Source organism: Centropristis striata, chromosome 24 (assembly GCF_030273125.1).
Source record: "Centropristis striata isolate RG_2023a ecotype Rhode Island chromosome 24, C.striata_1.0, whole genome shotgun sequence".
Taxonomy (NCBI): domain Eukaryota; kingdom Metazoa; phylum Chordata; class Actinopteri; order Perciformes; family Serranidae; genus Centropristis; species Centropristis striata.
The window spans coordinates 21,109,534-21,133,092 of record NC_081540.1 but is presented as its reverse complement, the minus strand read 5'-3'; the positions used below and the strand labels follow the sequence as shown (position 1 = coordinate 21,133,092).

Sequence of the window (23,559 nt, the reverse complement as noted above, 5' to 3'; positions counted from 1 at the left end):
TCAGGACGGCGTGCGTCATCATTGCAGCAGCGCTGAAACAAAGAGCGACCAGGGGGAGAAAAAAAAAAAAGGACACGGAGAGGTAGGAAAACTCAGGCAGAAAGAATGAAATGAAGCAGCGGAGGATATTGTGTGTCCGGTTTGGGTGTCAGCTTAACTGGACACACACACACACACACACACACACACACACACACTTGGGTCCAGATGCCCAGATTTGTCTGGCCATCGTAAATCAGTCCAATAAAGAGATCTAAATTAGGCCATCATCAATACAGATGGGCCTGTTTCCCCCCTGTGTGTGTGTGTGTGTGTGTGTGTGTGTGTGTGTGTGTGTGTGATTTACTCCTGGCTCTGGTCTTGATACGGCGTCTAGTTGCCAGGAGAGAGAGAGCGAGCGAGGAATGGGGGAAAGTGGGAAAGAGAAAGAAAGATAAAGAGGAAGAAAGACACTTGGTTCCCAGTAAACATAATTCGCATGATTGCTCCGGTTTGGTGGGTAAATATTGGATGAAGGGAGGCTCAATTACTCTCTCTTCACACACACACACACACACACACACACAGGGACACGCACACACACACACAGAAGGACAAGGGCCTGTAAATCTCTACATCGCTGCCCAACAAAGAGGCCTACTGGGACGCCCTCCTCCCTCCCCGTGTTTTCCTCGTCTCTTTCCTTTTTCTCTCATCCTCACTTCTCGCTGGCTCCTCTCGTCCCTTCTTGGAAATGTATGAAATCACAAACATACTGAGTGTTTATCATACATCACAAGCAAACTTATCGCACTTATTTCTGAGATATTTCTACGCTTCCATCCCTTTGATGCACAACATATGAAAATGGGTCCACACATGCTTTACATATTGAAGTATGTCTACAACAGGGGTCTCAAACTCAAATTACCTGGGGGCCGCTGGAGGCAGGATCAAAATGACCAAAATAATACACAAAATTACTAAAAAAAGGCACAAAATGACAAAAAAAGACACAACATTACTAAAAAAAGACACAAAATGACAAAAAAAGACACAAAATGTCAGAAAAAAACACAAAATTACTTAAAAAAGACAAAAAAATTACAAAAGAGACATAAAATGACGAACAAAATACACAGAATTACCAAAAAAGACAAAAAAATATTTTAAAAAAAGACACAAAACGACCCAAAAAAAAAACCCAAAACGACCCAAAAAAGACACAAAATTACTTAAAAAAGAAACAAAATGGCCAAAAAAAGACACAGGATGGCCAAAAAGGGCACAAAATTATTAAAAAAGACACAAAATTGTTTAAAAAAGACACAATTATTTAAAAAAAAAAGACACAAAATTATTTAAAAAAGTAATTAAAGGGACCTTCACACACAACACGGTAAAGTGCCATTCATATAAAACTCAAATCAAGGTGGGGGCCACAAAATATCATCACGAGGGCGCGAGTTTGAGACCCCTGGTCTACAACCTTCACTTCCAACTTCTCCTGTCCTGTCCTGTCCTCTCTGATCTGTGTAAGCAGTCCCCAGTTCTGTCTGATTTTCAGTGACTATTTGTCTGTTGTCTAAGCAAAATGAATCATGGCTTCCTAGGAGCACTGAGGAGCAGAATGTTATGTTTTTAACAGCATCTAGTTATTCCAGTTTATTTTTGGTGACATATTAACCCTTTGATGCTCAACATATAAACACCTTCTAATGCACCACATGGGGGGGATTGTGAATAAATACAAAGACACAACCAATAACAGAACTTCTTGTAAGATTTAGTAACAAATGAAACTGTTGTGTGACCGTTTTTAAGATTTTGGACCACAATTAATTGACGAAGAAGTAGTGATTTTACAAAATGTTCTGCTCTTAAAAAAACAAGTTTTGCTCATTCTAGGAAAACATAATCTGGTATTTTCTTCATTTCTATAATCAGCTGATTGCTTGTATTGGATAGTTAGGATGAGTAGTGGAAAGACAAAAGAGCTTCACCTTCAGAAACTCAAACAAACAACATTACAAAACAGCAGCATTAAGCACTTTTGCTTGTTGAAAGAAATGAGAATCCCCATTTAGGCTTTGAAGCTATTATTTGCAAATTAACTTTGCATTTTAACAGTCATTACTGATTTTTTTTTTCGACGACTGAATGGCATTATCAGCGGTGAATACAGGGGCCTGCTCCACCTGCTGGTAGGCCAGTAGGTCGTTATCAGTCCATTAAATTGGCAGCTTCATTAATGTGTGTTGTTTATCAGCGCCCTCTACTGGCTGTAGTGATAGTCTATGATGCAAAGGTGGAAATTAAGTTACGGAGTGTAAAAGTGAAGGGTGGAGCAGGGAGACGGAATATAAAGAACAAGAAGTTGTTCTCAGGAGATCAGGAAGGTTGGTGGATAAAAACAAACCCCAGGACTTTAACTCTGGAGATTCTGTCCCATGTGAAAACAAAAGTCGTGATATTATTTGAAGTAATGTCAGTTAACGTGACATTATTACATGACCAATGTAAATGTGTGATTTCTGGTGCTCAGGTCGTTCTCGTAACACCTTAACTTCTGGTATATATGTTTTATTAGTACTATAACAACTAACCAGGACATTTTTTGCCCTAATTTTAGAAATTTGGTTTTGTAATCATAAGGAAGCTGCTGCCTTTAAACTAAATGTTACTGTTTTGTTTTCAACAAGCAGCCATTAAATGTTCTGATAAGGACCTGCTCCACCTGCTGGTAGGTGGAGCAGGTCCTCACATTTTGTGGTCCTTCTATGCCGAGGCACTTTAAAGCTGCTCTGGTGGCCTTATTCTTTTTATTTTCTTCCATGTTTGGGACGGCAGGAAGGTTGGTGGATGGGTAAAAACAAACCCCAGGACTTTAACCCTGGAGATTCTGTCCCATGTGAAAACAAAAGTCGTGATATTATTTGAAGTAATGTCAGTTATCATTTTATTAAAGTAATAATGAACAAATAAAAAAGACACATTAATCCAATAACAGAAGCTTCTTGCAAGATTTAGTTACAAATTAAACTGTTGTGTGACTGTAGAACCTGGTAATGTAATAAATTCCCGATAATGTAATAAAAATCTGCACTAGAGTCCATTGAAAATGTAATAAAACCTGATAATGTAATAACTTCCAGATAATGTAATAAAGTGCATTTCCCAATAATGTAATATACTTCTTTTTCTTTCTTTTTTTTTTACCAATAATGTAATAGAGTATAACATTAATGGGAGGTTATTACATTATCAGGTTAGCCTTCATTTCCCAAGTCCTGATAATGTAATAATTCCCCAATATTGTAATAATTTAACTCAAGAGCTCTAGCGCCACCAACAGGTCAAAGTTGAATGTTTATTATCTTTTGTGTGTTATACTTTATTACATTATTGGTAAAAAGTGTATTACATTATCGGGAAGTTATTACATTATCAGGTTTTATTACATTTTCAGTGGACTCAAGTGCAGATTTTTATTACATTATGGGGGTTATTACAGTATCGGGAATTTATTACATTATCAGGTTCTACAGTGACTGTTTTTAATATTTTGGACCACAATTAATATTAAAGCAATTAATTGACTAAGAAGTAGTGGTTTTACTAAATGTTCTGCTCTTGAAAAAAATAGTTTTGCTCATTCTAGGAAAACATAATCTGGTATATTCTTCATTTCTATTAGCAGCTGCTTGTTTGCAATAAACAGAAGAAGGATGAGCACACAAAAGAGCTCCACCTGCAAAAAGTCAAACCATCACTACAAAAAACCGTGAAGTGCAGAAACGGCAGCGATAATCACTTAGCAACAGTGACGTCTGCTTTGCTAGTTTAGTCATTTTTTACAGTGCAGACCACAAGCACAAAAGGGCAGTGTTGCACTAAAACTTATTTTTAGAATAAAGGAGAGCCCTTTATAAGTAGGTTACTTCGTTATGAATACACTGCCCCATTTTAACACATCCAAAATAGAAAGAAAAAACTTAACGTAGACTTAAGTTACACACACATGTGGGACATCAACCGTCATCACCTAGAAAATACTGGAGATAATCCTCACTTTATCCAGGCACATACATAACATACTGATACTGATGTTTGATGCTTCGGTTGCTGCTCATTCTGTTCCAAAATCAAATAATCCCAATTCCTGCACTGCAGTTATAGAACGGCTTCTATTCAGCTTTTAAATTAAATTTTGTTTCAGACAATAGGGGTGAGCTAATTCCAGCAATACAGCGTCTTCCTAGAAATAATTATTTTATAATAATAGATAAATCACTGAACTGTATCAGGATAATGACACAACATCCTTGAAGGAATTTGTGTTTTTATTGGAACTACAAAAAGCGCTTTTCTTGTTTCAACCCTATGAACTCACAACCTGCATGAAAGGCATATTTTCTTTTGAAAAATTGCTGAAATTACACCGTTTATCACAGCCTAAACCTGTAAAAAGAGAAATATTAATCAGATTTTCACTTTTCCATCGCTGCTCGAATGGATGATGTGTGATGAATACTTCTCTCAGGAAAAATAACCAAATCTCAACTTAAAACAGTGATATGTCTTTAAAATCGTTTTATTCCACGTCTAATTTAAAATAAAAATGAAGCGTTTGCTCTAACGAGATCCTGTAAAAAACATAAAATTCTGGGTTTTTTTCTCAGCACAGTCAAGACGCCATGACTGACTGAGCTGAAACCAACAGTCCTGTGGCAAAAAATTAGGAAACTTGGATTGAATTTAAGACCGTTTACACAGAGCTGAGAGGAGAGGACAAGAGCGATTGAAGTATAGGTTGTAAAAATGTAAAAAGTTAAATATGTGTAGCATGTGGAGACTCCTTTTTTCCGTACAATTGTAGTAACATGTTGTGTATATAAAGATTGAGACCGTTTACACAGAGCTGAGAGGAGAGGACGAGAGAGATTGAAGTATCGGTTTTAAAAATGTAAAAAGTTAAATGGAGACTCCTTTTTTTCAGTACAATTGTAGTGACATTTTGTGTACATAAAGATTCAATTTCATTCCATTTTTGTAAAATAGTGATAAGTGGCTGTTTTTAATGTTTCCGGCCTTTTTTCTTATTTCCTCCCCTGCTTCCCGCCTTCTGATCTTCCTTTCTTAGCCATCTTTTACTAACTTCTCCAATCCATCTCTCCTCCACCTTCCCTTCTTTTCTATCCAACAGTCACTCATCCTTCTCCTCTCCTTTATTATCCCATCCCTGCCTCCCCTCCTCTCCTCTCCTATTGAATCTAAGCCACTCCTCTGTCTCCTACAGGATTAATGCTTTTTCTCTTCACGCTGTCGACACGGGCCTGATGGAGACGTCTCCGCCGTGTGTGTGTGTGTGTGTGTGTGTGTGTGTGTGTGTGTGTGTCCTCAGTCGACTCTACCTATTCACCTCTCATACGTCTTTCCACCTGCATCTCTCTGTTTCCTTTCCACCCTCACTCAGCGTCTTGCACAAAAGGGAAAACACACACATGCACACACACCGGGCTCTTAAGAAGCCACTGTGCAAACACCATATGTTTGATTCTCAAGGTGTACAAACAGAAACAGAAAGACTGTGTGTGTATGTGTGTGTGTGTGTGTGTGTGTGTTGTTCCTTCTCTCCTCTTTTTTTCCTCCATTAACGTGGGAGATGTTGACAGTGTTTACTCAAGTGTGCGGACCCCGTTTTAGTGTTTTATTAAGCGCTTTTCTTAACATTTCGGTTCCCTTTTAAACCATCTTTGTCGCTGTGAGATGTTGCTCTTTTCAATTTCAGATGACCCAAACCTCCCCTCACACACACACACACACACACACACACACACACACACACACACACACACACACACACACCCACGCACACACACACACCTTGACACTCTCCATTTTCTTTCACTTTGTGGCCTTGAGGTCCACTTTGCTGTTGGTCAGTAGTATTTCTCTATCGTCAAGACAATACTGGAACTCTTTAATGTGCTGCTCCTTCTGCGGTCTGAGCAACTGCTCTGTGCCGCTGTGTGTGTGTGTGTGTGTGTGTGTGTGTGTGTGTGTATGTGTGTGTGTGTGTGTGGGACTGAGTGGTCGTATCGTTTTTGTGCCAACACACAAGCATCTGCTTCCTTTTTCCTCCTCTCACTCTCCCTCTCTTTCCCTGCTATCAGGTCTGGCTTTCGTCACACACACGCTGGCAGGAAAATATGACAAACACACACACACACACACACACACACACTCCACAGTCCTCTCGCTCTTCCTCTTCTTATTTTTTTCCCCCCTTGTATCCTACTCCTTCGACTGAACTAATCAAAGGAAATTCAAACTTTGACATTTTAAGTCATTATTGATTTTTTTTTTTTTTTCGACGACTGAATACAGGGGCCTGCTCCACCTGCTAGTAGGCCAGTAGGTTGTTATCAGCCCATTAAATTGGCAGCTTTATTAATGTGTGTTGTTTATCAGCGCCCTCTACCGGCTGTAGTGATAGTCAATGATGCAAAGGTGGAAATTAAGTTACGGAGTGTGAAAGTGAAGGGTGGAGCAGGGAGACGGAATATAAAGAACAAAAAGTTGTTCTGAGGAGATCAGGAAGGTTGGTGGATAAAAACAAATCCCAGGACTTTAACCCTGGAGATTCTGTCCCATGTGAAAACAAAAGTCTTGATATTATTTGAAGTAATGTCAGTTAACGTGACGTTATTACATGACCAATGTAAATGTGTGATTTCTGGTGCTCAGGTCGTTCTCGTAACACCTTAACTTGCGGTATATGTATTTTTTTATTACTATAACAACTAACCAGGACATTTTTTTCCGTAATTTTAGAAAATTTGTTTTGTAATTGGAAGGAAGCTGCTGCCTTTAAACTAAATGTTACTGTTTTGTTTTCAGCAAGCAGCCATTACATTTTCTGATAAGGACCTGCTCCACCTACCAGCAGGTGGAGCAGGTCACATTTTGTGGTCCTTCTATGCCGAGGCACTTTAAAGCTGCTCTGGTGGCCTTATTCTTTTTTTATTTTCTTCCATGTTTGGGACGGCAGACAACAGACCGAGTTAGATCCAGTCTCATGCTAACGCCATATCATACATAAAAAGGACACTCCTTAATTTGTGTCCAAAACATTGTTGTTTTGGTCATAAACACCCTCCAGCATGCACACATCTCTTCTTTCTATCTGTCCTCTGCTGCTGCCACACACACATGCTGGCTGTCGATAACCGTCCTCCTCCAAGATAATTAAAGATTCTAACAACTTTAAAAAGAAAATGTTCAAGTCCTGCATCATTTTCTTGCAAGACTTGCATTGTGACCTGTGAGTTGGACTTGCCCTTTGACATTTGACTTGAAAATTGCACTGGAAAGACTTGAGAGTTGACTTTGACTGTCCTCCAAAGAGTTAAATACAGCTCCGGTTGGGGATTCAGAGCTTTGCTTAACGTTGTTTTAACTCTGGTTGTTCAGGGAAGGAGAAGCGGGACTCATTTCTTTTCGTGTCAGTTTTTCCAGCCATGGGGAATTCCTTTCTTTTCCTCTGTGTTCCTGCTGCACAGAAATAGCTCAGACAGTAACCTGCTGTAAGGTGCTCTTTGACACAGTCACCCATATTTGCACCTGGCAGACAGCAGAAGTGAAGCAGGAAATATAGAACTAGGATTAACGCACGCATTTTGCAGATGATTCGACTCTGAGGCCTTTAAAACGACAATGGAGACTGTTTAAAGAGCCGGGATTAAACACTTAATAACTATTCAAATGATTGGTCATTGATTGATCATTGGTTTTAAACAAAGAAAACTAGGGATAAAGAAAGGATCATTGCTTTTTTTTCAGAAAGATCTGTAATTATTTAATTATTTATCATCAGTATCCTGGAATAAACTTTGTAATTTTGTAGTTATAAAAGGATATAATATTTTGCTTCAAATAAAAAAAAAGTTGAGTTTTGCAGTTATTGTTTTCTTGACGAATTTCCTAGAAAGCTATATATATTTTAAATAGTATGCTTGTAGACACATTTCACAATGTTGCATATATTGTTTAGGCCTGCTTTTCTGTCTTATTCACTATTTTCTACATGTCACATTTAAAATGTCAAAAGAAAAAAAGCGTTTGGAATAACATTTTCTTGTTTAAAACATTAAATTCTGCGCTCCTCATCAACACTGTGAAGCATTGATTGATTCTCCTGAGATGAACGGTCACATGACAAATATTCACTGAAAATCAGACGGGATAGCCGGCTGTTTACACAGAGCTGAGAGGAGAGGACAGGAGAGGTTGTAAAAATATAAATGGTTCAATACGTACAGCATGTGGAGACCAATTTTTTTCCCAATATTCATGACACTTGAGTACGCTTGGATAAGTGTTGTATATATTAATTATATTTTATTACAATTAAAAAATATATATATAAAAATATATATATATCAGAGATTCTTCAGACGTTCTTCTTTTTTTATGATTTATGTCAATATAACTGTGTTATTCTGCTAAGAATATATTTTTGAGTTATTTCCACTTGTAGCCATGATTGTGCTGATTCCATAGAGCTATATTGCAGTGAAATACAAGGCCACAGTGAGTAAAATGATAAAAGAGCAAAAAAACGCCCTGAAACAGCTTGGGGTTCAGAGGGTTAAGATGCTTTTATGATGAAGCTTTTATATGAAATTACGTGCCATATTTTTGTGCAGAGCAAATTCCCCTTGAACCAGTAAACGATTCATTCATTCATTTATGTATTCATAACGTTAAAAACTTAACATAGAAATAATTAGCAATGTGCCAGATAAATTCTTCTCATCCCTTTCACCGTATCTCACATCATTTGCCGGCTGCCATTTAAATTAACCCTTAATAGGGCACCCATTGAAATAATTGCAAATTCCAAATTTCAACCCTAGAGAATATTGGAGGATATTACATACTGTCAAAATGTGTAAAAGAAACATACGGTCCCGGGGGAGGGGGGTGATATTTTGAGAAAAAAGTTCACAAGATTAAAGTGGCAAATCTAGAAATAAATGCGCAGATTTATGAGATTTAAAGTGGCAAATCTGCAAGAAAAAATTTGCTTGTTTCGCACTTTTTTCTCGTAAATCTGCAACTTTTTTCGTGCAGATTTGCCACTTTAAACATCTTCAATCTGCAATTTTTTCTCTTGTCGATTTGCCACTTTAATCAAGCAAATTTGCCACTTTTTTCTCAAAACATTACCTGAAGTTACCAAATATAGTTCTTCGCCCGATAAAGGGTTAAAGGTAAAAGTAAAAGTGGAGACTGGGGGTTCCTCCAGGACATCAGCAATATGTTTCCTTTCTCTGCTGCTCTTTTGTCAATCAGCCACTGATCTCACTGTCACCAGGACAATGACAATAAAGTTTCTCTTTGTTCAGACGGCATGTGACTGAGAGGAAGGGTCTGCGTCCTGAGATTGTTCTCACTATCTCATGAGTGCGTCTCTTATTTCTGCGCGCAACCGTTTGCGTGCGTGTCTCCGTATCTCCGCGCGGCGCAGTCTGTCCGTTCACACACGTGCTCCGCTTCCTTGGATTTGTGTGTGTTCTGTGCTTCCTTGTCTGTGTGTGTGTGTGTGTGTGTGCAAGTGTGTGTCACCCATAGAGGACAATAGCCCGGGTCATCTGACTGAGAGGCTGCAGACCACTAGTATCACATGACGGAGGCTGAAGGCCACGTCTTTGTTACCAGGCCTATTGTTAAAGCTAAGGAGACAGCTGGGGCAGGGGAAGGGAATCACTGCATGCACACACACTCATATTCACACAAACACACACACACACACACACATACACATACAGGAAGACCAAACACATGCACGCACACATGCACCGCCCCCTCGTGACTCCAATCAGGCTCAGTGACAAAGATGATGCCTTCTTCTTCTCAACTGGAATACTAAGACACACACACACTCTCACACACACTCTCACACACACACACATTGCAAGCAGATAGCTATAATTATAGTGACAGAAACTGGCAGGTGGCATTGTCTGTACCATACCGCTCTCTGTCAAGCAGCAACAGAAAGACAGAGACAGCGAGGAAGACTTAGTTACTTAGTGCTCATATCGCTTAATGACATTGAGTGACAGCAACAAAGAGTGTGTGTTCACATAGATTATGGGCTTGTGTGTGTGTGTGTGTCTAAAAATGTATGTCCATATTCCTGGTGACAAAAGCACAAACAACTTTTTTTGGTTCTGTTGATTTCATTCAAAGCTCTATACGTTAAGGTTAGCGAAAGATCAATATCTTGGTGAAATATTTAAATGGATTTTGTTAACTTCGATTTTTAAAATTTCAGCAAAATCCTGATTGTTTTTTCTTAATGTTAGCAAGTGTTTCAGTAGCCTAAAGCTAACAGTAAGTAGCAGGATGTAAATCCCAGTCAAGTACATGTTTTCTTCTAACTTGCGCTCAACTAACGATTCAATATATTTCAGGTTTCTGGGTTCATAATTTGATTTTCTCACAATTTCTTTCAACTAAATGACACTGAGGACATATTATGAGTGACAAAAAGGGTATTATCTCCCCTGTTTCAAACATTATCATATGATTGAATGTCATTCCCCATAACTGTAGGTGAGTAGGAGCCTGCTCTACCTTCTAGCAGGTGCAGTAGGTTGTTCTCAGCCCATTCAAAGGCCGGTAGTTTAAAAACATGCGGTTACGTTAAGCTAAATGTAGCAGATTTGTTACGTTTAGGCTACACACCTACTTCTCCAATGTTAGGGCGAAAAGTTCCAAGAAAATTTAGTTAAAAAAGTTAAATAAATGCACGTAAAGGCTGGGAGTGAAGTTGTTCTGAGGATGACGTGAGTACTAGGAGTGACATAATTACATCAGTAACATAAAAACTTGACACATTTGAATTAAGTGACAAATAACATTGTTGATTTTTGTTTTACCACAGGACATGAAATTTATGTTCCTGGATGAAAGTCTTGTTTTTTGTTTACCATCTGTCACTAATCCCGCCAATGCTCAGAGCGACTTCTTGTCCTTTATACTCCGTTAACTTCCTTCCCTGTTTCCTTTCACCCTCAATAATGTAACTTTCTGCCATACATAATTTGTACGGCCACTATAGGGCACCAACAACAACAAACTTTAATATAATAGCCCACTGAATTGGCTGATAACAACCTGCTCAACCTACTAGAAGGTGGAGCACACAGATCAACAAGTCAGCAACTTATTTTGTAGGAGACAAAATGACATCTAATTCAGTTTTTTTTAATTGCATAATTTTAGTAGTGGCCATTAGTTCTTTGCTGGTTGTTTATATGAATCCCTGATTCTCTCGAGACTCTTGAATTACTTGTATTTCAATTTTGGGTCCCATGAGAAAATTCATTTTTGGGTGCTTGGGTATGTTTTTTTCCTATTTCAGGAGGAACATTAAATACTTGGCATGATTGTAGTCTAATTAAAATTATTAAAAGCTGGTGTCTTTAGTAGTAAAAGACTTCAAAACCAACATCACATGAACCGTGGCGTGTAAGATGTAGTAATTGCCCAAAGCTGTATGCTTCGAATGAGGGCGAGATCAGAGTTGGAGAAAGAGGGAGGAGAGGACAGGTGTAGTCTTTGAAGAGTGTGTGGGTGGGTGTGTGTCTGTGTGTGTGTGTGTGTGTGTGTGTGTGTGTGTGTGTGTGTGTGTGTGTGCCTTCTGGGTAGGTTACAAATAGAAGACATAAAAAGGTGAGGACAACAGAAAGACGGATGAGACACAATGAGAAAAAAAAAATCTGAAACTTAAGGCTAATGGATTGGGACAGACGAATCTTTCATATTTTTGTGCGTGTTGTTTCATTAACCCTTTGAACCGCAGAACCCTGCTGGCAGGTTCAGGCATGTTTTCTTTAACAAATGAGCAAAATTACACCATTAATCATAGCCAGAAACTGTAAAAACAGAAAATATGGCTAAAGTTTTTAGCTAAAAATAGTGATATATTTAAAAAAAAAATGACTGAACAAGAATAAGCTATTTGTACTCACAAGATCCTGTAAAAAATAATTTAATCCTGCGCTCCTCAATGCAACTGTGAAGCCATGAATGACTCAGCTTTGACTGAACTGCAGCCTGTTTACACAGAGCAGAGAGGAGAGGACAAGAAAGGTTGGGAATTGTGATTGTAGGAATAAAAATTTAAAAAAGCACTCGACTTGTATACATCAAGGATTTTTTCTTTTACATTTTTGTAAAATACATATAGAAAAATAAATTAAACTTGCATTTTTTATCTTTTTGATATAATTTAAAGCATTATAACTGTATTTTACTGTACAAAAGACATGTTTGAGTTCTCCCTGCATTTAATCACGATTGTCTTGTTTTAAAAGACAGCTTGGGGCTCTGAGGGTTATTGACAAAATGATTTAAAAAGCTCAGCCAGCATAATATAAAAGAGTAACCCCAGACTTCCACATCAAGGCATTTATTTAAAGCTGCAGAGTGTTTTCAATGCAGATAATCCACTCTGAGAATCGATTACTGAGACTCGAGTTCAACCTTTTTCCATGGAAGCCGTATGAAGAGGAAGCGGAAAAGATGAGTGAATAGATGAATAAGGAGAGACAAAGGGTGACAAAGAATCTAAAACGGCGGAGAAAGACATGAGAAGTTTAGCCTTTCATAAAGTGCGCAGCTTATGAAACCAGATAGCCCTGAAATGTGAGTGTGTGACCACTCTGTGGCCTCCAGGTGTGTGTGTGTGCGTGGTTCAAAGTCAAAGGGCAGATTTTGGTGAGCAGCCACACCCACCCTTCAAGGGAAGGGTATCTGCTCTTTCAGACCAACACAAATGAGTATCTGTGTGTGGACATATGTGTGTGTGAATGTGTGAGGCGCAGCTGTGCCGTGGTTGGGTGCTGACAGAGCCAGCGAGGATCCTTGAACTGGAAAGATGAGAACGTCCTCTAGAAGGCTTCATAAAAACGTCTCATTGTCCCTCTTCAGCCGACACACACACATATTAACATGGTCTCACAGGAATCTGGGAAATAGCCACGGATTTGCTTAACTCAAAATCCGTGGAATAGCCACGGAATCACTCACATTTCCGTGAAACTGACACGGATTTCGCTACAATGCAAGTTAATGACAGTCATATCCCGTGGCTACCAAAAAAGACACAAAATGATTTAAAAAAGGCACCAAATGATTTAAAAAAGGCACAAAATTACTAAAAAAAAGACACAAAATTATTTTAAAAAAGACAGAATTATTAAAAAAGACACAAAATTATTTAAAAAAGGCACAAAATTACAAAAACAAAGACACAAAATTATTTTAAAAAAGACAGAATTATTAAAAAAGACACAAAATTATTTAAAAAAGGCACAAAATTACAAAAAAAAGACACAAAATTATTTTGAAAAAAAGACACAAAATGATTCAAAAAAGACATAGAATTATAAAAAAAGACACAAAATTACCAAAAAAGAGTAATTAAAGGGACCTTCCACACTCAACATGGTAAAGTGCCATTCATATAAAACTAACAAACCAACTAACAAAGTGATTATGTACATTCACTGAGTGAATATTTAGAAAATAAAACGTATATTTCTCGCTAGAAATGTGATCAAAATCCATTTTTATGCAGAAACTAAGTCAAAATGTTGATTTTTTTTCACTAAAAATGAGAGAACTGCCCGCCATGTTTTTTGTTCTGACCGCCGGGACCTTGAAAGTCACGTGACTTGGAACAAACCAATAGGAACAAATATCCATGGAATAGCCACGGGATATGACTGTCATTAACTTGCATTGTAGCCAAATCCGTGTCAGTTTCACGGAAATTTGAGTGATTCCATGGCTATTCCACGGATTTTGAGTTAAGCGAATCCGTGGCTATTTCACGGATTCCTGTGAGACCAGGTTCCACATAATAACACACCAAAACATGACAACTTCATCCCGCTCTCGGCCTCCATTCTTTCCACATTTCCAGTGTGTGTGTGTGTGTGTGCTCTGGCATGTCTAACTCACCAGTGTACCGGAGGTGTACTTCAAATATCGCAACCAAAACTTTTAACACACAGAAACTCGCAAGTTAAGAGTGCCATGCCCAATGCTGCTGGCAGGCTCGTCAATGTGTTCTCGATATAAAAAAAAAAAAGAAAAAGAGAGAAAAGAAACGTTTCTCTTCCTCTTGGCAGAAGGCAGAAGCTGACACCTTTCCCTGAGTGTCCTGGCAAAGAAAATCTCTCTCTGTCTCTTTTTGTTTTCCCTCATTTTTTTGAAGATGAGACTATTCCCCATTTCCTTTCCCATTCTCCAGCCTCTCCTTCCTTTCTTTGCCTTCCTCATTAGTTTGTGGGCAGAGCTGCAATTAGGACAAAATTGTTTCAGAGACGGGGAGGAGGGGAAGGAGGCAGTAAGGATGGAAAGAGAGAGAGGTAAACAAGAAAGAAGAGTTGAAAGAATGTGGCTGGAGAGGGGAGGAGGAGGTAATTAATGAAGCTGCTATAATTACTGGGGCCTGTTTACGCCAACTTTGGGAGGCAACACACACACATTACGCTCACCTTTCCACAGCAATAATCTACAATGACTGTTTAAAATGCTGGCCATGTTCGTTGACTAATGACACAAGCTTTTTTTCCACCCATCAAACCAAAGAACACTTTCTTATTCCACAATGTCGGCAGTGTTGACAAAGATCTTTTTTTTAAAACCAGAAATATAAAAAAAAAAACATAAAATATGCAAATTATTTAACCTTGCAAGGCCTTCTTTTGGCAGGTAATTTGACAAAGAGCAGGTTTTTATGGAAGAAATAAAAGCTGTTGGGGCATAAAGAGGAGACAGTAGATGAAGAGCGGGAAAAAACGATGAGTTTCAAGAGAGAAAGAGAGAGAGAGAGGGGGAGTTAAAGATGGGATGGAGGAGAAGCGAGGAGCGGGAGAAGGAGGACAAAGGAGAGGAGGAAAGGACGGCAGGGGACGAGGAGGTGACGGAGAGAACATATCGACAGAGGGCAGATTCAGCAGGAAGGTTGGGAGGAAGGAGAGGGAGCAAGGAAAGAGGAGGAAGGAGGGGAGGAGTTGAGGTGGGGGACAAACCAAGGTGGAACTCTGATGATGCTAAATTTGGCAAAAGGAGAAGACTTCTGTGTGTGTGTGTGTGTATGTCGGGAGACTTGCTGAATCGGCCGCGGTTCCAGTTTCACGCCTCTGAGTTTGACAGAGGGGGAGAGAGAGAGAGAGGAAGGGATAGAGAGAGAGAGAGAGAGAGAGAGAGAGAGAGAGAGAGAGAGGGTCCCTAGCTGGTAATGTTCCCTCAGGGCGGGCAGACGAAAGGATGGAGGGATGGAAGGAGGAAGGTGAAGGTAGAGAAGGCGGCAGGCAGGAAAGGGGACAAAGTACGGGAAGAAAATTTATACCTACCTTTGCAAACAGTCCATCGCTTTATTGCACAAAGGACACATGTTACTGACGTCCTCATCAGCCTCTGCACTGACTTCACTATAACTTTATATCTTTATACTTATTTTACTTTCGGGACAAAGACTTGAAGGTAGACTTAGGTCGTGGAGGGTCACATTTATATGGAGTAGAATCTGGTCCTTTCTTGTTGCTGTGGGACGTAAGTTTGTGTGTCGGAGAAAAGTGGGTTTTCATGTTGAGCATATTTTAAACTGGGTCAAATGCATCTTGTCTTTTTTGGATTGTCTTTCAAAGAAAAAGGATGTATAAGAACACTGACGTTTTTCACCAGACTGATTTGGAACCAGTACAATGTTTTGAGACCTCAAGTCCTCCAACCCGTACGACCACATGGTGCATTTGTTCTTAACTGGTTTCCAAAATTAGTGGCCAAACCTTAGATCAACAGAAGATCAACACGTCCTCTCACTCAAGCACAATCTTCACAGTGTTAAACTTGTGGTTAACATATTCGGTTCGGTATAGGCAGCAGAATTACTTGGTTAGGTTTAGGAAAATATCATTGTTCGGTTAAAAATAGGTGTGTTTGTAACAACAGATTTCCGGCTTTGATTGTATGAACCTAAACAGTAGGCTTGCGTGGGCCACCCAGGTATGTTTTTGTCTGTTTGGCAACGCATTTCTTTTTTGTCTACCTGAGAGAATGAAGTCATCTGCAAATGGGCGAATACTCCCTCCTTGTCATGTTTTCTTTATTACAAACTTATTGACCTGTCTGTGATGATCACCTCACCCCTCCACACTCTGAAATAAAACATGATCAAGTACACAAAGCTGTACATGTAGCATGCTGTGTATAATGTTAGCAGCTAGAGGCATAAAGAATAGCTAATTCTGTCAGAAACAATGAAAATCTGCACCGATAGCGTAGCTAAATCCAACAGAGCCTTTCGTGTCTTCCTCGCTATCTTCTTAGCTTCTTAGCCAGTCAAGTATTAATACCTAAAAATTGTAAAACTGTCCCAACCCTTATTATGTAAGTTAACCTGCATACATATGTTAAAATAACTCAATAATGACTTTTGGTTTTCGTTTAAATCAATGTGATTATTCAACCTTTCCATCCAATCTGACCTCCGCCAGACACGATCTTTGTCGCTCTTTATACTACGTCACCTGAGTTCCTTCTATGCTCCCGTCATAATTACTACAACCACTAGAGGTTGCACCTAACTGCTTGCACAAACAACCTGTAGGGTGTTTTTTTGGGCACCACAGATGACTCCTACCTAAATATACAGCTACAACTACAACAATTATACTTCAGCTTTTAAAAAAAAAATGCAACTTTGTGTTCACTCTTATGGTTTTTCCTCTCTCAGTTTCTGGTTTCAAGTGCCTTCGAGTTGATTTTCATATTGCACTAAAACGACCTGAAACTCATAGATGCCACAGACATAGCATGTGAAATCAATTAATAAACTTCTAGTATGTGTTTGATAATTTTTTATGACTAATTAAAAATATGGTTGAAATGCAAAGACAGGCAAAGCCACAGTGGTTCTGAAGCTCCTGACCTCGTTTTCCCGATAGTCCCTAAAAATAACCCCAACAAAGGCCGAAATAAAAAAATAAATGATTTGCATGTGTGTGTCTGTTTCCTGGACAGGCTCTTTACATACACACCTATGAAAAGCTACCTGACTCGCGTTATGCAAAGCATGCAAAGCATTGCTGTTCAGTCCTCCAAAACAGAACACTTAGTTTCCTTAAAGTCTGTGTGTGTGTGTGTTGTGTCTGCAAATCTAACTCTTTCTGCATTTAAGCTCCAGCATTTCTCTCCTTAAGCAAAAAAATAAAAAGTGTGTGTGTCAGCGGCGAGGGCTGTGTGTGTGCTAATGGACATCTAAATGCTGCTGATGTTACGTTGAATAGTTTAAGGGCCCTCAGGTCCCCTTAGACCAATATTGGGAGAGAAAAAGTGAGGGAGGGAATGTGACTTCTGCAAATCGCTTTGACAAGGACACCCGCGCCTCGAGCGGCGTCCTCTTTCGCCTCATCGAACACACACACACACACAAACACACACACATACTGCGACATCCACACCTCAGCAGAATCGTGAGGTGACTGTTGCGCTCCGAACAGCTGACTTGGTAGAGGACGTTTCTGTGAGTGTGTGAGAGTTGTGCTGAATTCGGTTTTAATTCAGTTTGAAAAGTCAAGTACAAACAGTTTGTTGCTTAATTAATTTGTCAAGTACTTGTCACAGCTGACATCTTGGGAGGAAATTACAAAATTAAATAAAACTGATCAAACTCTTTATCCGAAATTTCAGAAAATCAAAAGATAGCAAAGCAAACGATTAATTAAATATTTTTTCCAAAATGTCACTATTTCAAAGAATAAAATAAGGTATGGTGGCATATAAGGGACTTCAACGTTAAAATAATAATAATAATAATAATAACAATAATAATAATTAATAAATTAACAAGCCAGACAAGGTAAAAAATATTCTCAATGAATAAAGTATTAAATCTCAAGAAATATTTTATAAAATAAAATAAAGGGGAATATTTCCTTCTGAAATTCTGAAGTCATACATTTGGGGGGGAAAATATCTGAGATAAGTCACAAATTTGTTTTTGTTTTTTTTATAAAACTTGAATTTTTTCTTCAAGGAAAAAAGTAAGACACCAAATTATTTTTATTTAATAATAGCAATAATCGAGAGTATTCCATTTTATTTTCTTGTAAATTTACCAATTTCATCTCAGAATATCTGAGATACAAGTTTTTTACTCCAAAATGTACAACTTTATCATTATTTTTTTCTCTGAATGTTATCCGTTTCCCTGCTCCATAAAATTATTTTTCTTTAACATATTCCAGAAAGTTGCAAAGGGTCATTTGTGCAATAGATTCCTTCAGTTAAATTTACAACCGCATCGCTCCAAAAAAGGTCAGCTTTGAGAAGCAATTATAGAAGAAAATTAAGAGAATATCTGATCACAATCACACACACAGTTGAGTTGAAGATCGCTAATGAACAACAGACCATCATCTGCATACATATTGACCGAACTTACGAACCTACACACATTATAAAGCCCCCCTCCGGCTCAGTTTACCTCAAAGTCATTGGCCTTGTTGTAGTGCATGTTGAGCGCCCTGAAGAGCTCGGAGTCGCGGGCCCCACCGTCAGCTCGTCGGCACTCGTTATGCCCTCGTTGATGTTCTGCCGGGCGAACTTCTCCATCTGGATGTAGTAGAACTCCCGGAAGTTGCCTGAACCCACTTGATCAGCTGGGAGGTGATGCAGCGGTTGAACTGTAGCACAAGCCAAAGAAAGAAATCATTAGAGATTACACTGTATTTCAGGATTTGTTTCATAGATTTAGTGCTGAATGGTGCCTTTATTTGTTTTATGGTGCTGTAGAATTATAATAACACAGCCTGATGTTTGCTTGCAGCCTATTTTGCATAGTGGTACGTCATAAAATTTGACTTCTAATTTGAGGTATGTTCCTTGGATTATGGCATTGTGACTTTTTTTGTTTACAGAGTGTATATTTCATAGAGTTTCAGCTCTTCTTATCAGGTCATTGCTATTTGCTGTGTCTTTAAAGACGATTTGAACTGGCTCGGAGCTGTAAATGTATGAAGAAAGAAAGAAGAAAGGAAAGAAAGAAAGTCATCCATTCCTCCAATAACCCTAAACACTCACAAAATTGAAAATATTTCAATCTATCTCCCTCATTAGCCACTAAATCACTGTCTGCACCTTAAGGGTTCTCATTGGTGGAGAAAAAAAAAAGGAAGAAATGAGCTGCTGGAAACTTTCCTAATCAAACAATCGCCTAAAAATCATCATATTGTTATGCCATCATTGGCTTTCAGACAGAGCTGAACCAACATTAAACAACTCTCATCAAACACTGCAGACCTTCACAGTACACTGCAAAAAATGTCGGCCAAAATAGGACTGTTGCTTTTAGCATCCGGAGCTTAATACTCCTAAATAAAAGCAATGTTTAACTATTCCAAATAATGGAAGATTTTAACTACACGTGTACTGTACACATTCTATAAGTGTAATCCATCAATTACTGATGTGAAATACCACAAGTATACAAATAATAGCCCTTAATGCATGGTTTTTAACAAATTTAGTACACCAATGCATATGTTTGTTGTAATTTATGTAATTCCCACTTTTTAATGGTGATATTTCTTGTAATTGATTGCCTCTTAAGTGCTGTATTAATGATACATAGAGGAAGAATGAAGCAGAGAATGATTGGATGATGTGTGTGAAACGGAAATAAATTCAGAAAATGTATAGCAAACTGAGCTAAATAAAATGTATATCTATAAACATGTACGTTCATGATAATCTGTCTAATATCTAGAACATGCGCCTTTACACGTCTGATGCTTTTACATTTTAATATCTTCCTCACGAGAAACAAAGCATGGAGAGAAAAAAACCAGCCCAGTGAAAGTGCATGTGTGTGTTTGTGTTTGTTCAGTGAAGGGGAAAAACGGCTTTGATACGGAGATTAAGCTGTTGCAAGACATTGTCTCGCAGGGACGAGCGATGAGCGAGAGGGATGGAGGGATGGGGGGGGGGGGGGGGGGGGGCAGAAAGAAAGAGAGAGATGAATGAGGGAGGTAGCATGGAAAAATAAATGCAGCGAGAGAAAGAGAGAGAGAAGCAGAGGATGACAGAGGGAAAGAGATATTTTTTCAGGAGCGGTCAGAGGGGGTGACATAATGGAGCATAATTGGAAGGCTTGGTGTGTGTGTGTGGTGTGTGTGTGTGTGTGTGTGTGCAGCAGAAGGAAAGGGAGTTGGTTTTACAAAGCATAGTGACAGGAGGGGAAAGTGTGTGTGTGTGTGTGTGTGTGTGATGGGGGGTGTTTTGACCCACAAAAGAGTTGCACGAAATGAACGTAATAACTCAGCAATTAACACACAGTCACAAGACAATGTTATCTGTCCAATTTAAAACAACAAATTATCATGACAACTGAAAAGAACGTCTCACAAATACATAATCTCCCCAGACACCTTAAAAAATAGAGATAAATCACATCGCTTTATATGTACATATAGGTTCCCAAAAGACCGAAAACTGTTGCAGTGTCATGTGATTTTATAGAAATAAGTTTCCTGTGTAAGTTAAGCCGTTGCTTACTCAACTCATGTTTCTCCGCACTTTTTACACTTACATTTTGAGTGCATAAGTGCAACCAAAAGTAAAAATTCGGTCATTTTTCATTCAGTTTCAATACAGCTGTCAAGTGAGCAAACAAGCCAACAGATACTGTTTGATGGACGACAATTGTGGTTGCAGTTTTCTCATTAAAAAGACATTGAAGAATCGCTCAAATATGCCATCCAGATTTCTAGTAAGTGCACAAAAGCCGTGTTCAATTTGAGACACTACCCTGTTTAAATTTACGCACTACACTCTTAGAAATAATGGGCTGAATTTGCACCTTTAGGGGTACAACGGCCTGTCACTGGGGTGGTACCCTCTAAGGTACAACTGTTGACATTGGCTTGGGAACATGTGATGTATGCAACTTTTTGGCCTAGGGTGCATTGGTGTGGATTGTACCTTGGGGGACGGAAATTGATTTGGACTGTAGCCCTATTTCTGCTATATAGATATCTTTTTGAGGGGGAAAAAAGATACATATATATACATATTATTGTAAGCCAATAACAAGGGTACAACAGCTGTACAGCTGTTAAGGGTACTGCCCCAGTGACAAGTTGTTCCCCTAAAGCCGGGGTCTCAAACTCAAATTACCTGGGGGCCACTGGAGGCAGTATAAAAAATGACCAAAAAAAGACACAGAATTACCAAAAAAGACACAAAATTATAAAAAAAAAAGACACAAAACTACCCAAAAAGACACATAATTACCAAAAAAGACACCAAATTACCAAAAAAGTCACAAAATTATTAAAAAAAGACACAAAATTATTAAAAAAGACACAAAATTACCAAAAAAAAAGACACAAAATTACCAAAAAAAGTAATTAAAGGGACCTTCCACACACAACACGGTCAAGTGCCATTCATGTAAAACTCACATTAAACTTTCATATCAAGGTGGGGGCCACAAAATATCATCACGAGGGCCACAATTGGCCAGCGGGCCGCAGGTTTGAGACCCATGCCCAAAAGTACAAATTCAGCCCGTTATTTCTGAGAGTGTGTATGAACTGCAAAATGTCACCATTTGAGTGCAGGCGTACCTCAAACTGTGAAATTTGTGTTTCCCAACCTGCTAATTTCCTTTCAAAAATGTAAATATTTCAGGAATGACTTCCCACGTGGAGACACACACATGCATAGACATTCCCCCACCTGCACTCCCACCCCCCCAAATGTCCCATCCAGCTTATCACAATCAGCACAAACCAAAAAAAACAAAAAACAACAGACAAAAGGCAGAAAGAGAATGGAGGTGGTGGGAGGGGGCAAAATGCTGAGCTTGAGGAATGCCATTTTCTGTTTACAACCAAAAGGGGGAAAGAGAGAGTGTCAGAGAAAGTGTCAGGGTGCCTCCTTGATGGCCGGTGTTGTCAGCCCCCCCCCAGGCCATGTTGGAAGGGCAAACACACACACACACACACACACACACACACACACACACACACATCCTTTAAGAATCAGCCACTTCAACCAGATTGGACGTAGCTCGGCACATTTTATGGAGGACAATGTGAATCTGCACGATCGACATAAACGTTGTAACACTCAAGGTTTCCTGGAAGAATAGCTGTTGTAGGAACTTTTTCAAATGATGTTTGGGCCTTTTTTGTTTTACTAGACATTATACACTGCAGGACATTTGTATGACTGTATGAGTGATGTTTATAAGGCAATGGTGTACAAAACCCCTAATTCATAGTCCTTCAGTTCCCTCATCTGCCAAGGAGGTCTTGATTTCTACTACTACTGGTCGGATTTTTGTGAAACTTGGTGGAAGAGTGTAGCATTGGGCATGGACGAACCCACTGATTTTTCATCTGAATTGCAGGGAAGGTACACACTTTTGTCTTCATTTCGTTGGACAATGCGAGATAGGCCAATTTAAGTCCAGGTCCTTTGAGCGCCCTACTTGTTTATAGTAGTTTTTGGTTTTGTAGGCTTTTTTCCCCCATCTATATTTATTAAGCTAAGCTCCAGCGCTAACACAGACTTATTTAAGAAAGAAAACCACCCTAAGAACTAGAATATCACCCAGAGAGTGCAGAACTCTGCCAAGGGCAATGGTTTATCATGTGGTTCTCGGATGGTCCCATATTCCAAGTTGGGATGTCGATCTTTAGTGGGTTCATGTTTCTTGCAAAGCAGCTGGATTGCTGTGATATCACAAGATGACACGAGAATGGCATCATCAAAACATCACAAATCCATCTTGCCAGCTTGAGTCACACAACTGGAAGTTGTGACCAGTTAGTGTCTGGTAAAGAGCTACTGGCAGCTATTCTACAACAATGGAGTTTAGCGTAGATGCTTCAATAGTATCAGTTCTGTCAAAACTGGAGATTAATTCTTCAGTAAAGTAAGAGCACAACTCAGCAGCTTTTTTAGCACAGAAGGTTGGTTGCAACAGTTTCTTTAACACGGCTATCAGCTATCCCCAATCTTCTGGATAACGTGGTCAGCAATTACAAATTTCATGTTTCCAGTATTTATTTGACGGCAAAGTAAATGGATCAGGTTAGCACCGAAATGTGTACCAAAATTTTCCCCTAACTTTCCAAGTTGTTGTTTTAACTTGAAGGGGCACATTGAAGTGAATTCTCCCAGTTGGGAACTATTTTTTGTGATACTACATGAATGCCCTATCTCGCAATGTTAATTTTGCCCCATTATGAAATCAAATCAAAAAAATCAAAAATACTTTATTTATCCCCGAGGGGAAATTCAGTAAAATATAAACGGCAACCACGGAAACACCTTCAACTCTGCTGGAATAGGGTGATGGTGTCCTCCAGACTTGCTTTTGCTGCTCCTCCATGAAGCGCATTCCGGAAAGAAATGTGGTTATTATGATTATGTGGTTCCACTTAAATATTACAATTACTGCTGCTCTGTTACCGCTGC

The 23,559-nt window shown here is 39.0% G+C and overlaps 1 protein-coding gene across 1 annotated transcript in view; it reads right to left on the bottom strand.

The window, feature by feature from the left end:
- The window catches only part of prox1a (prospero homeobox 1a), a 60,352-nt gene that overhangs the window by 7,877 nt on the left and 28,916 nt on the right, over positions 1-23,559 (bottom strand). Inside the window, 3 exon segments of the mRNA XM_059327933.1 lie at positions 18,557-18,619; positions 18,622-18,714; positions 18,717-18,755. Of these exon segments, the coding sequence (XP_059183916.1) occupies positions 18,557-18,619; positions 18,622-18,714; positions 18,717-18,755 (195 nt within the window).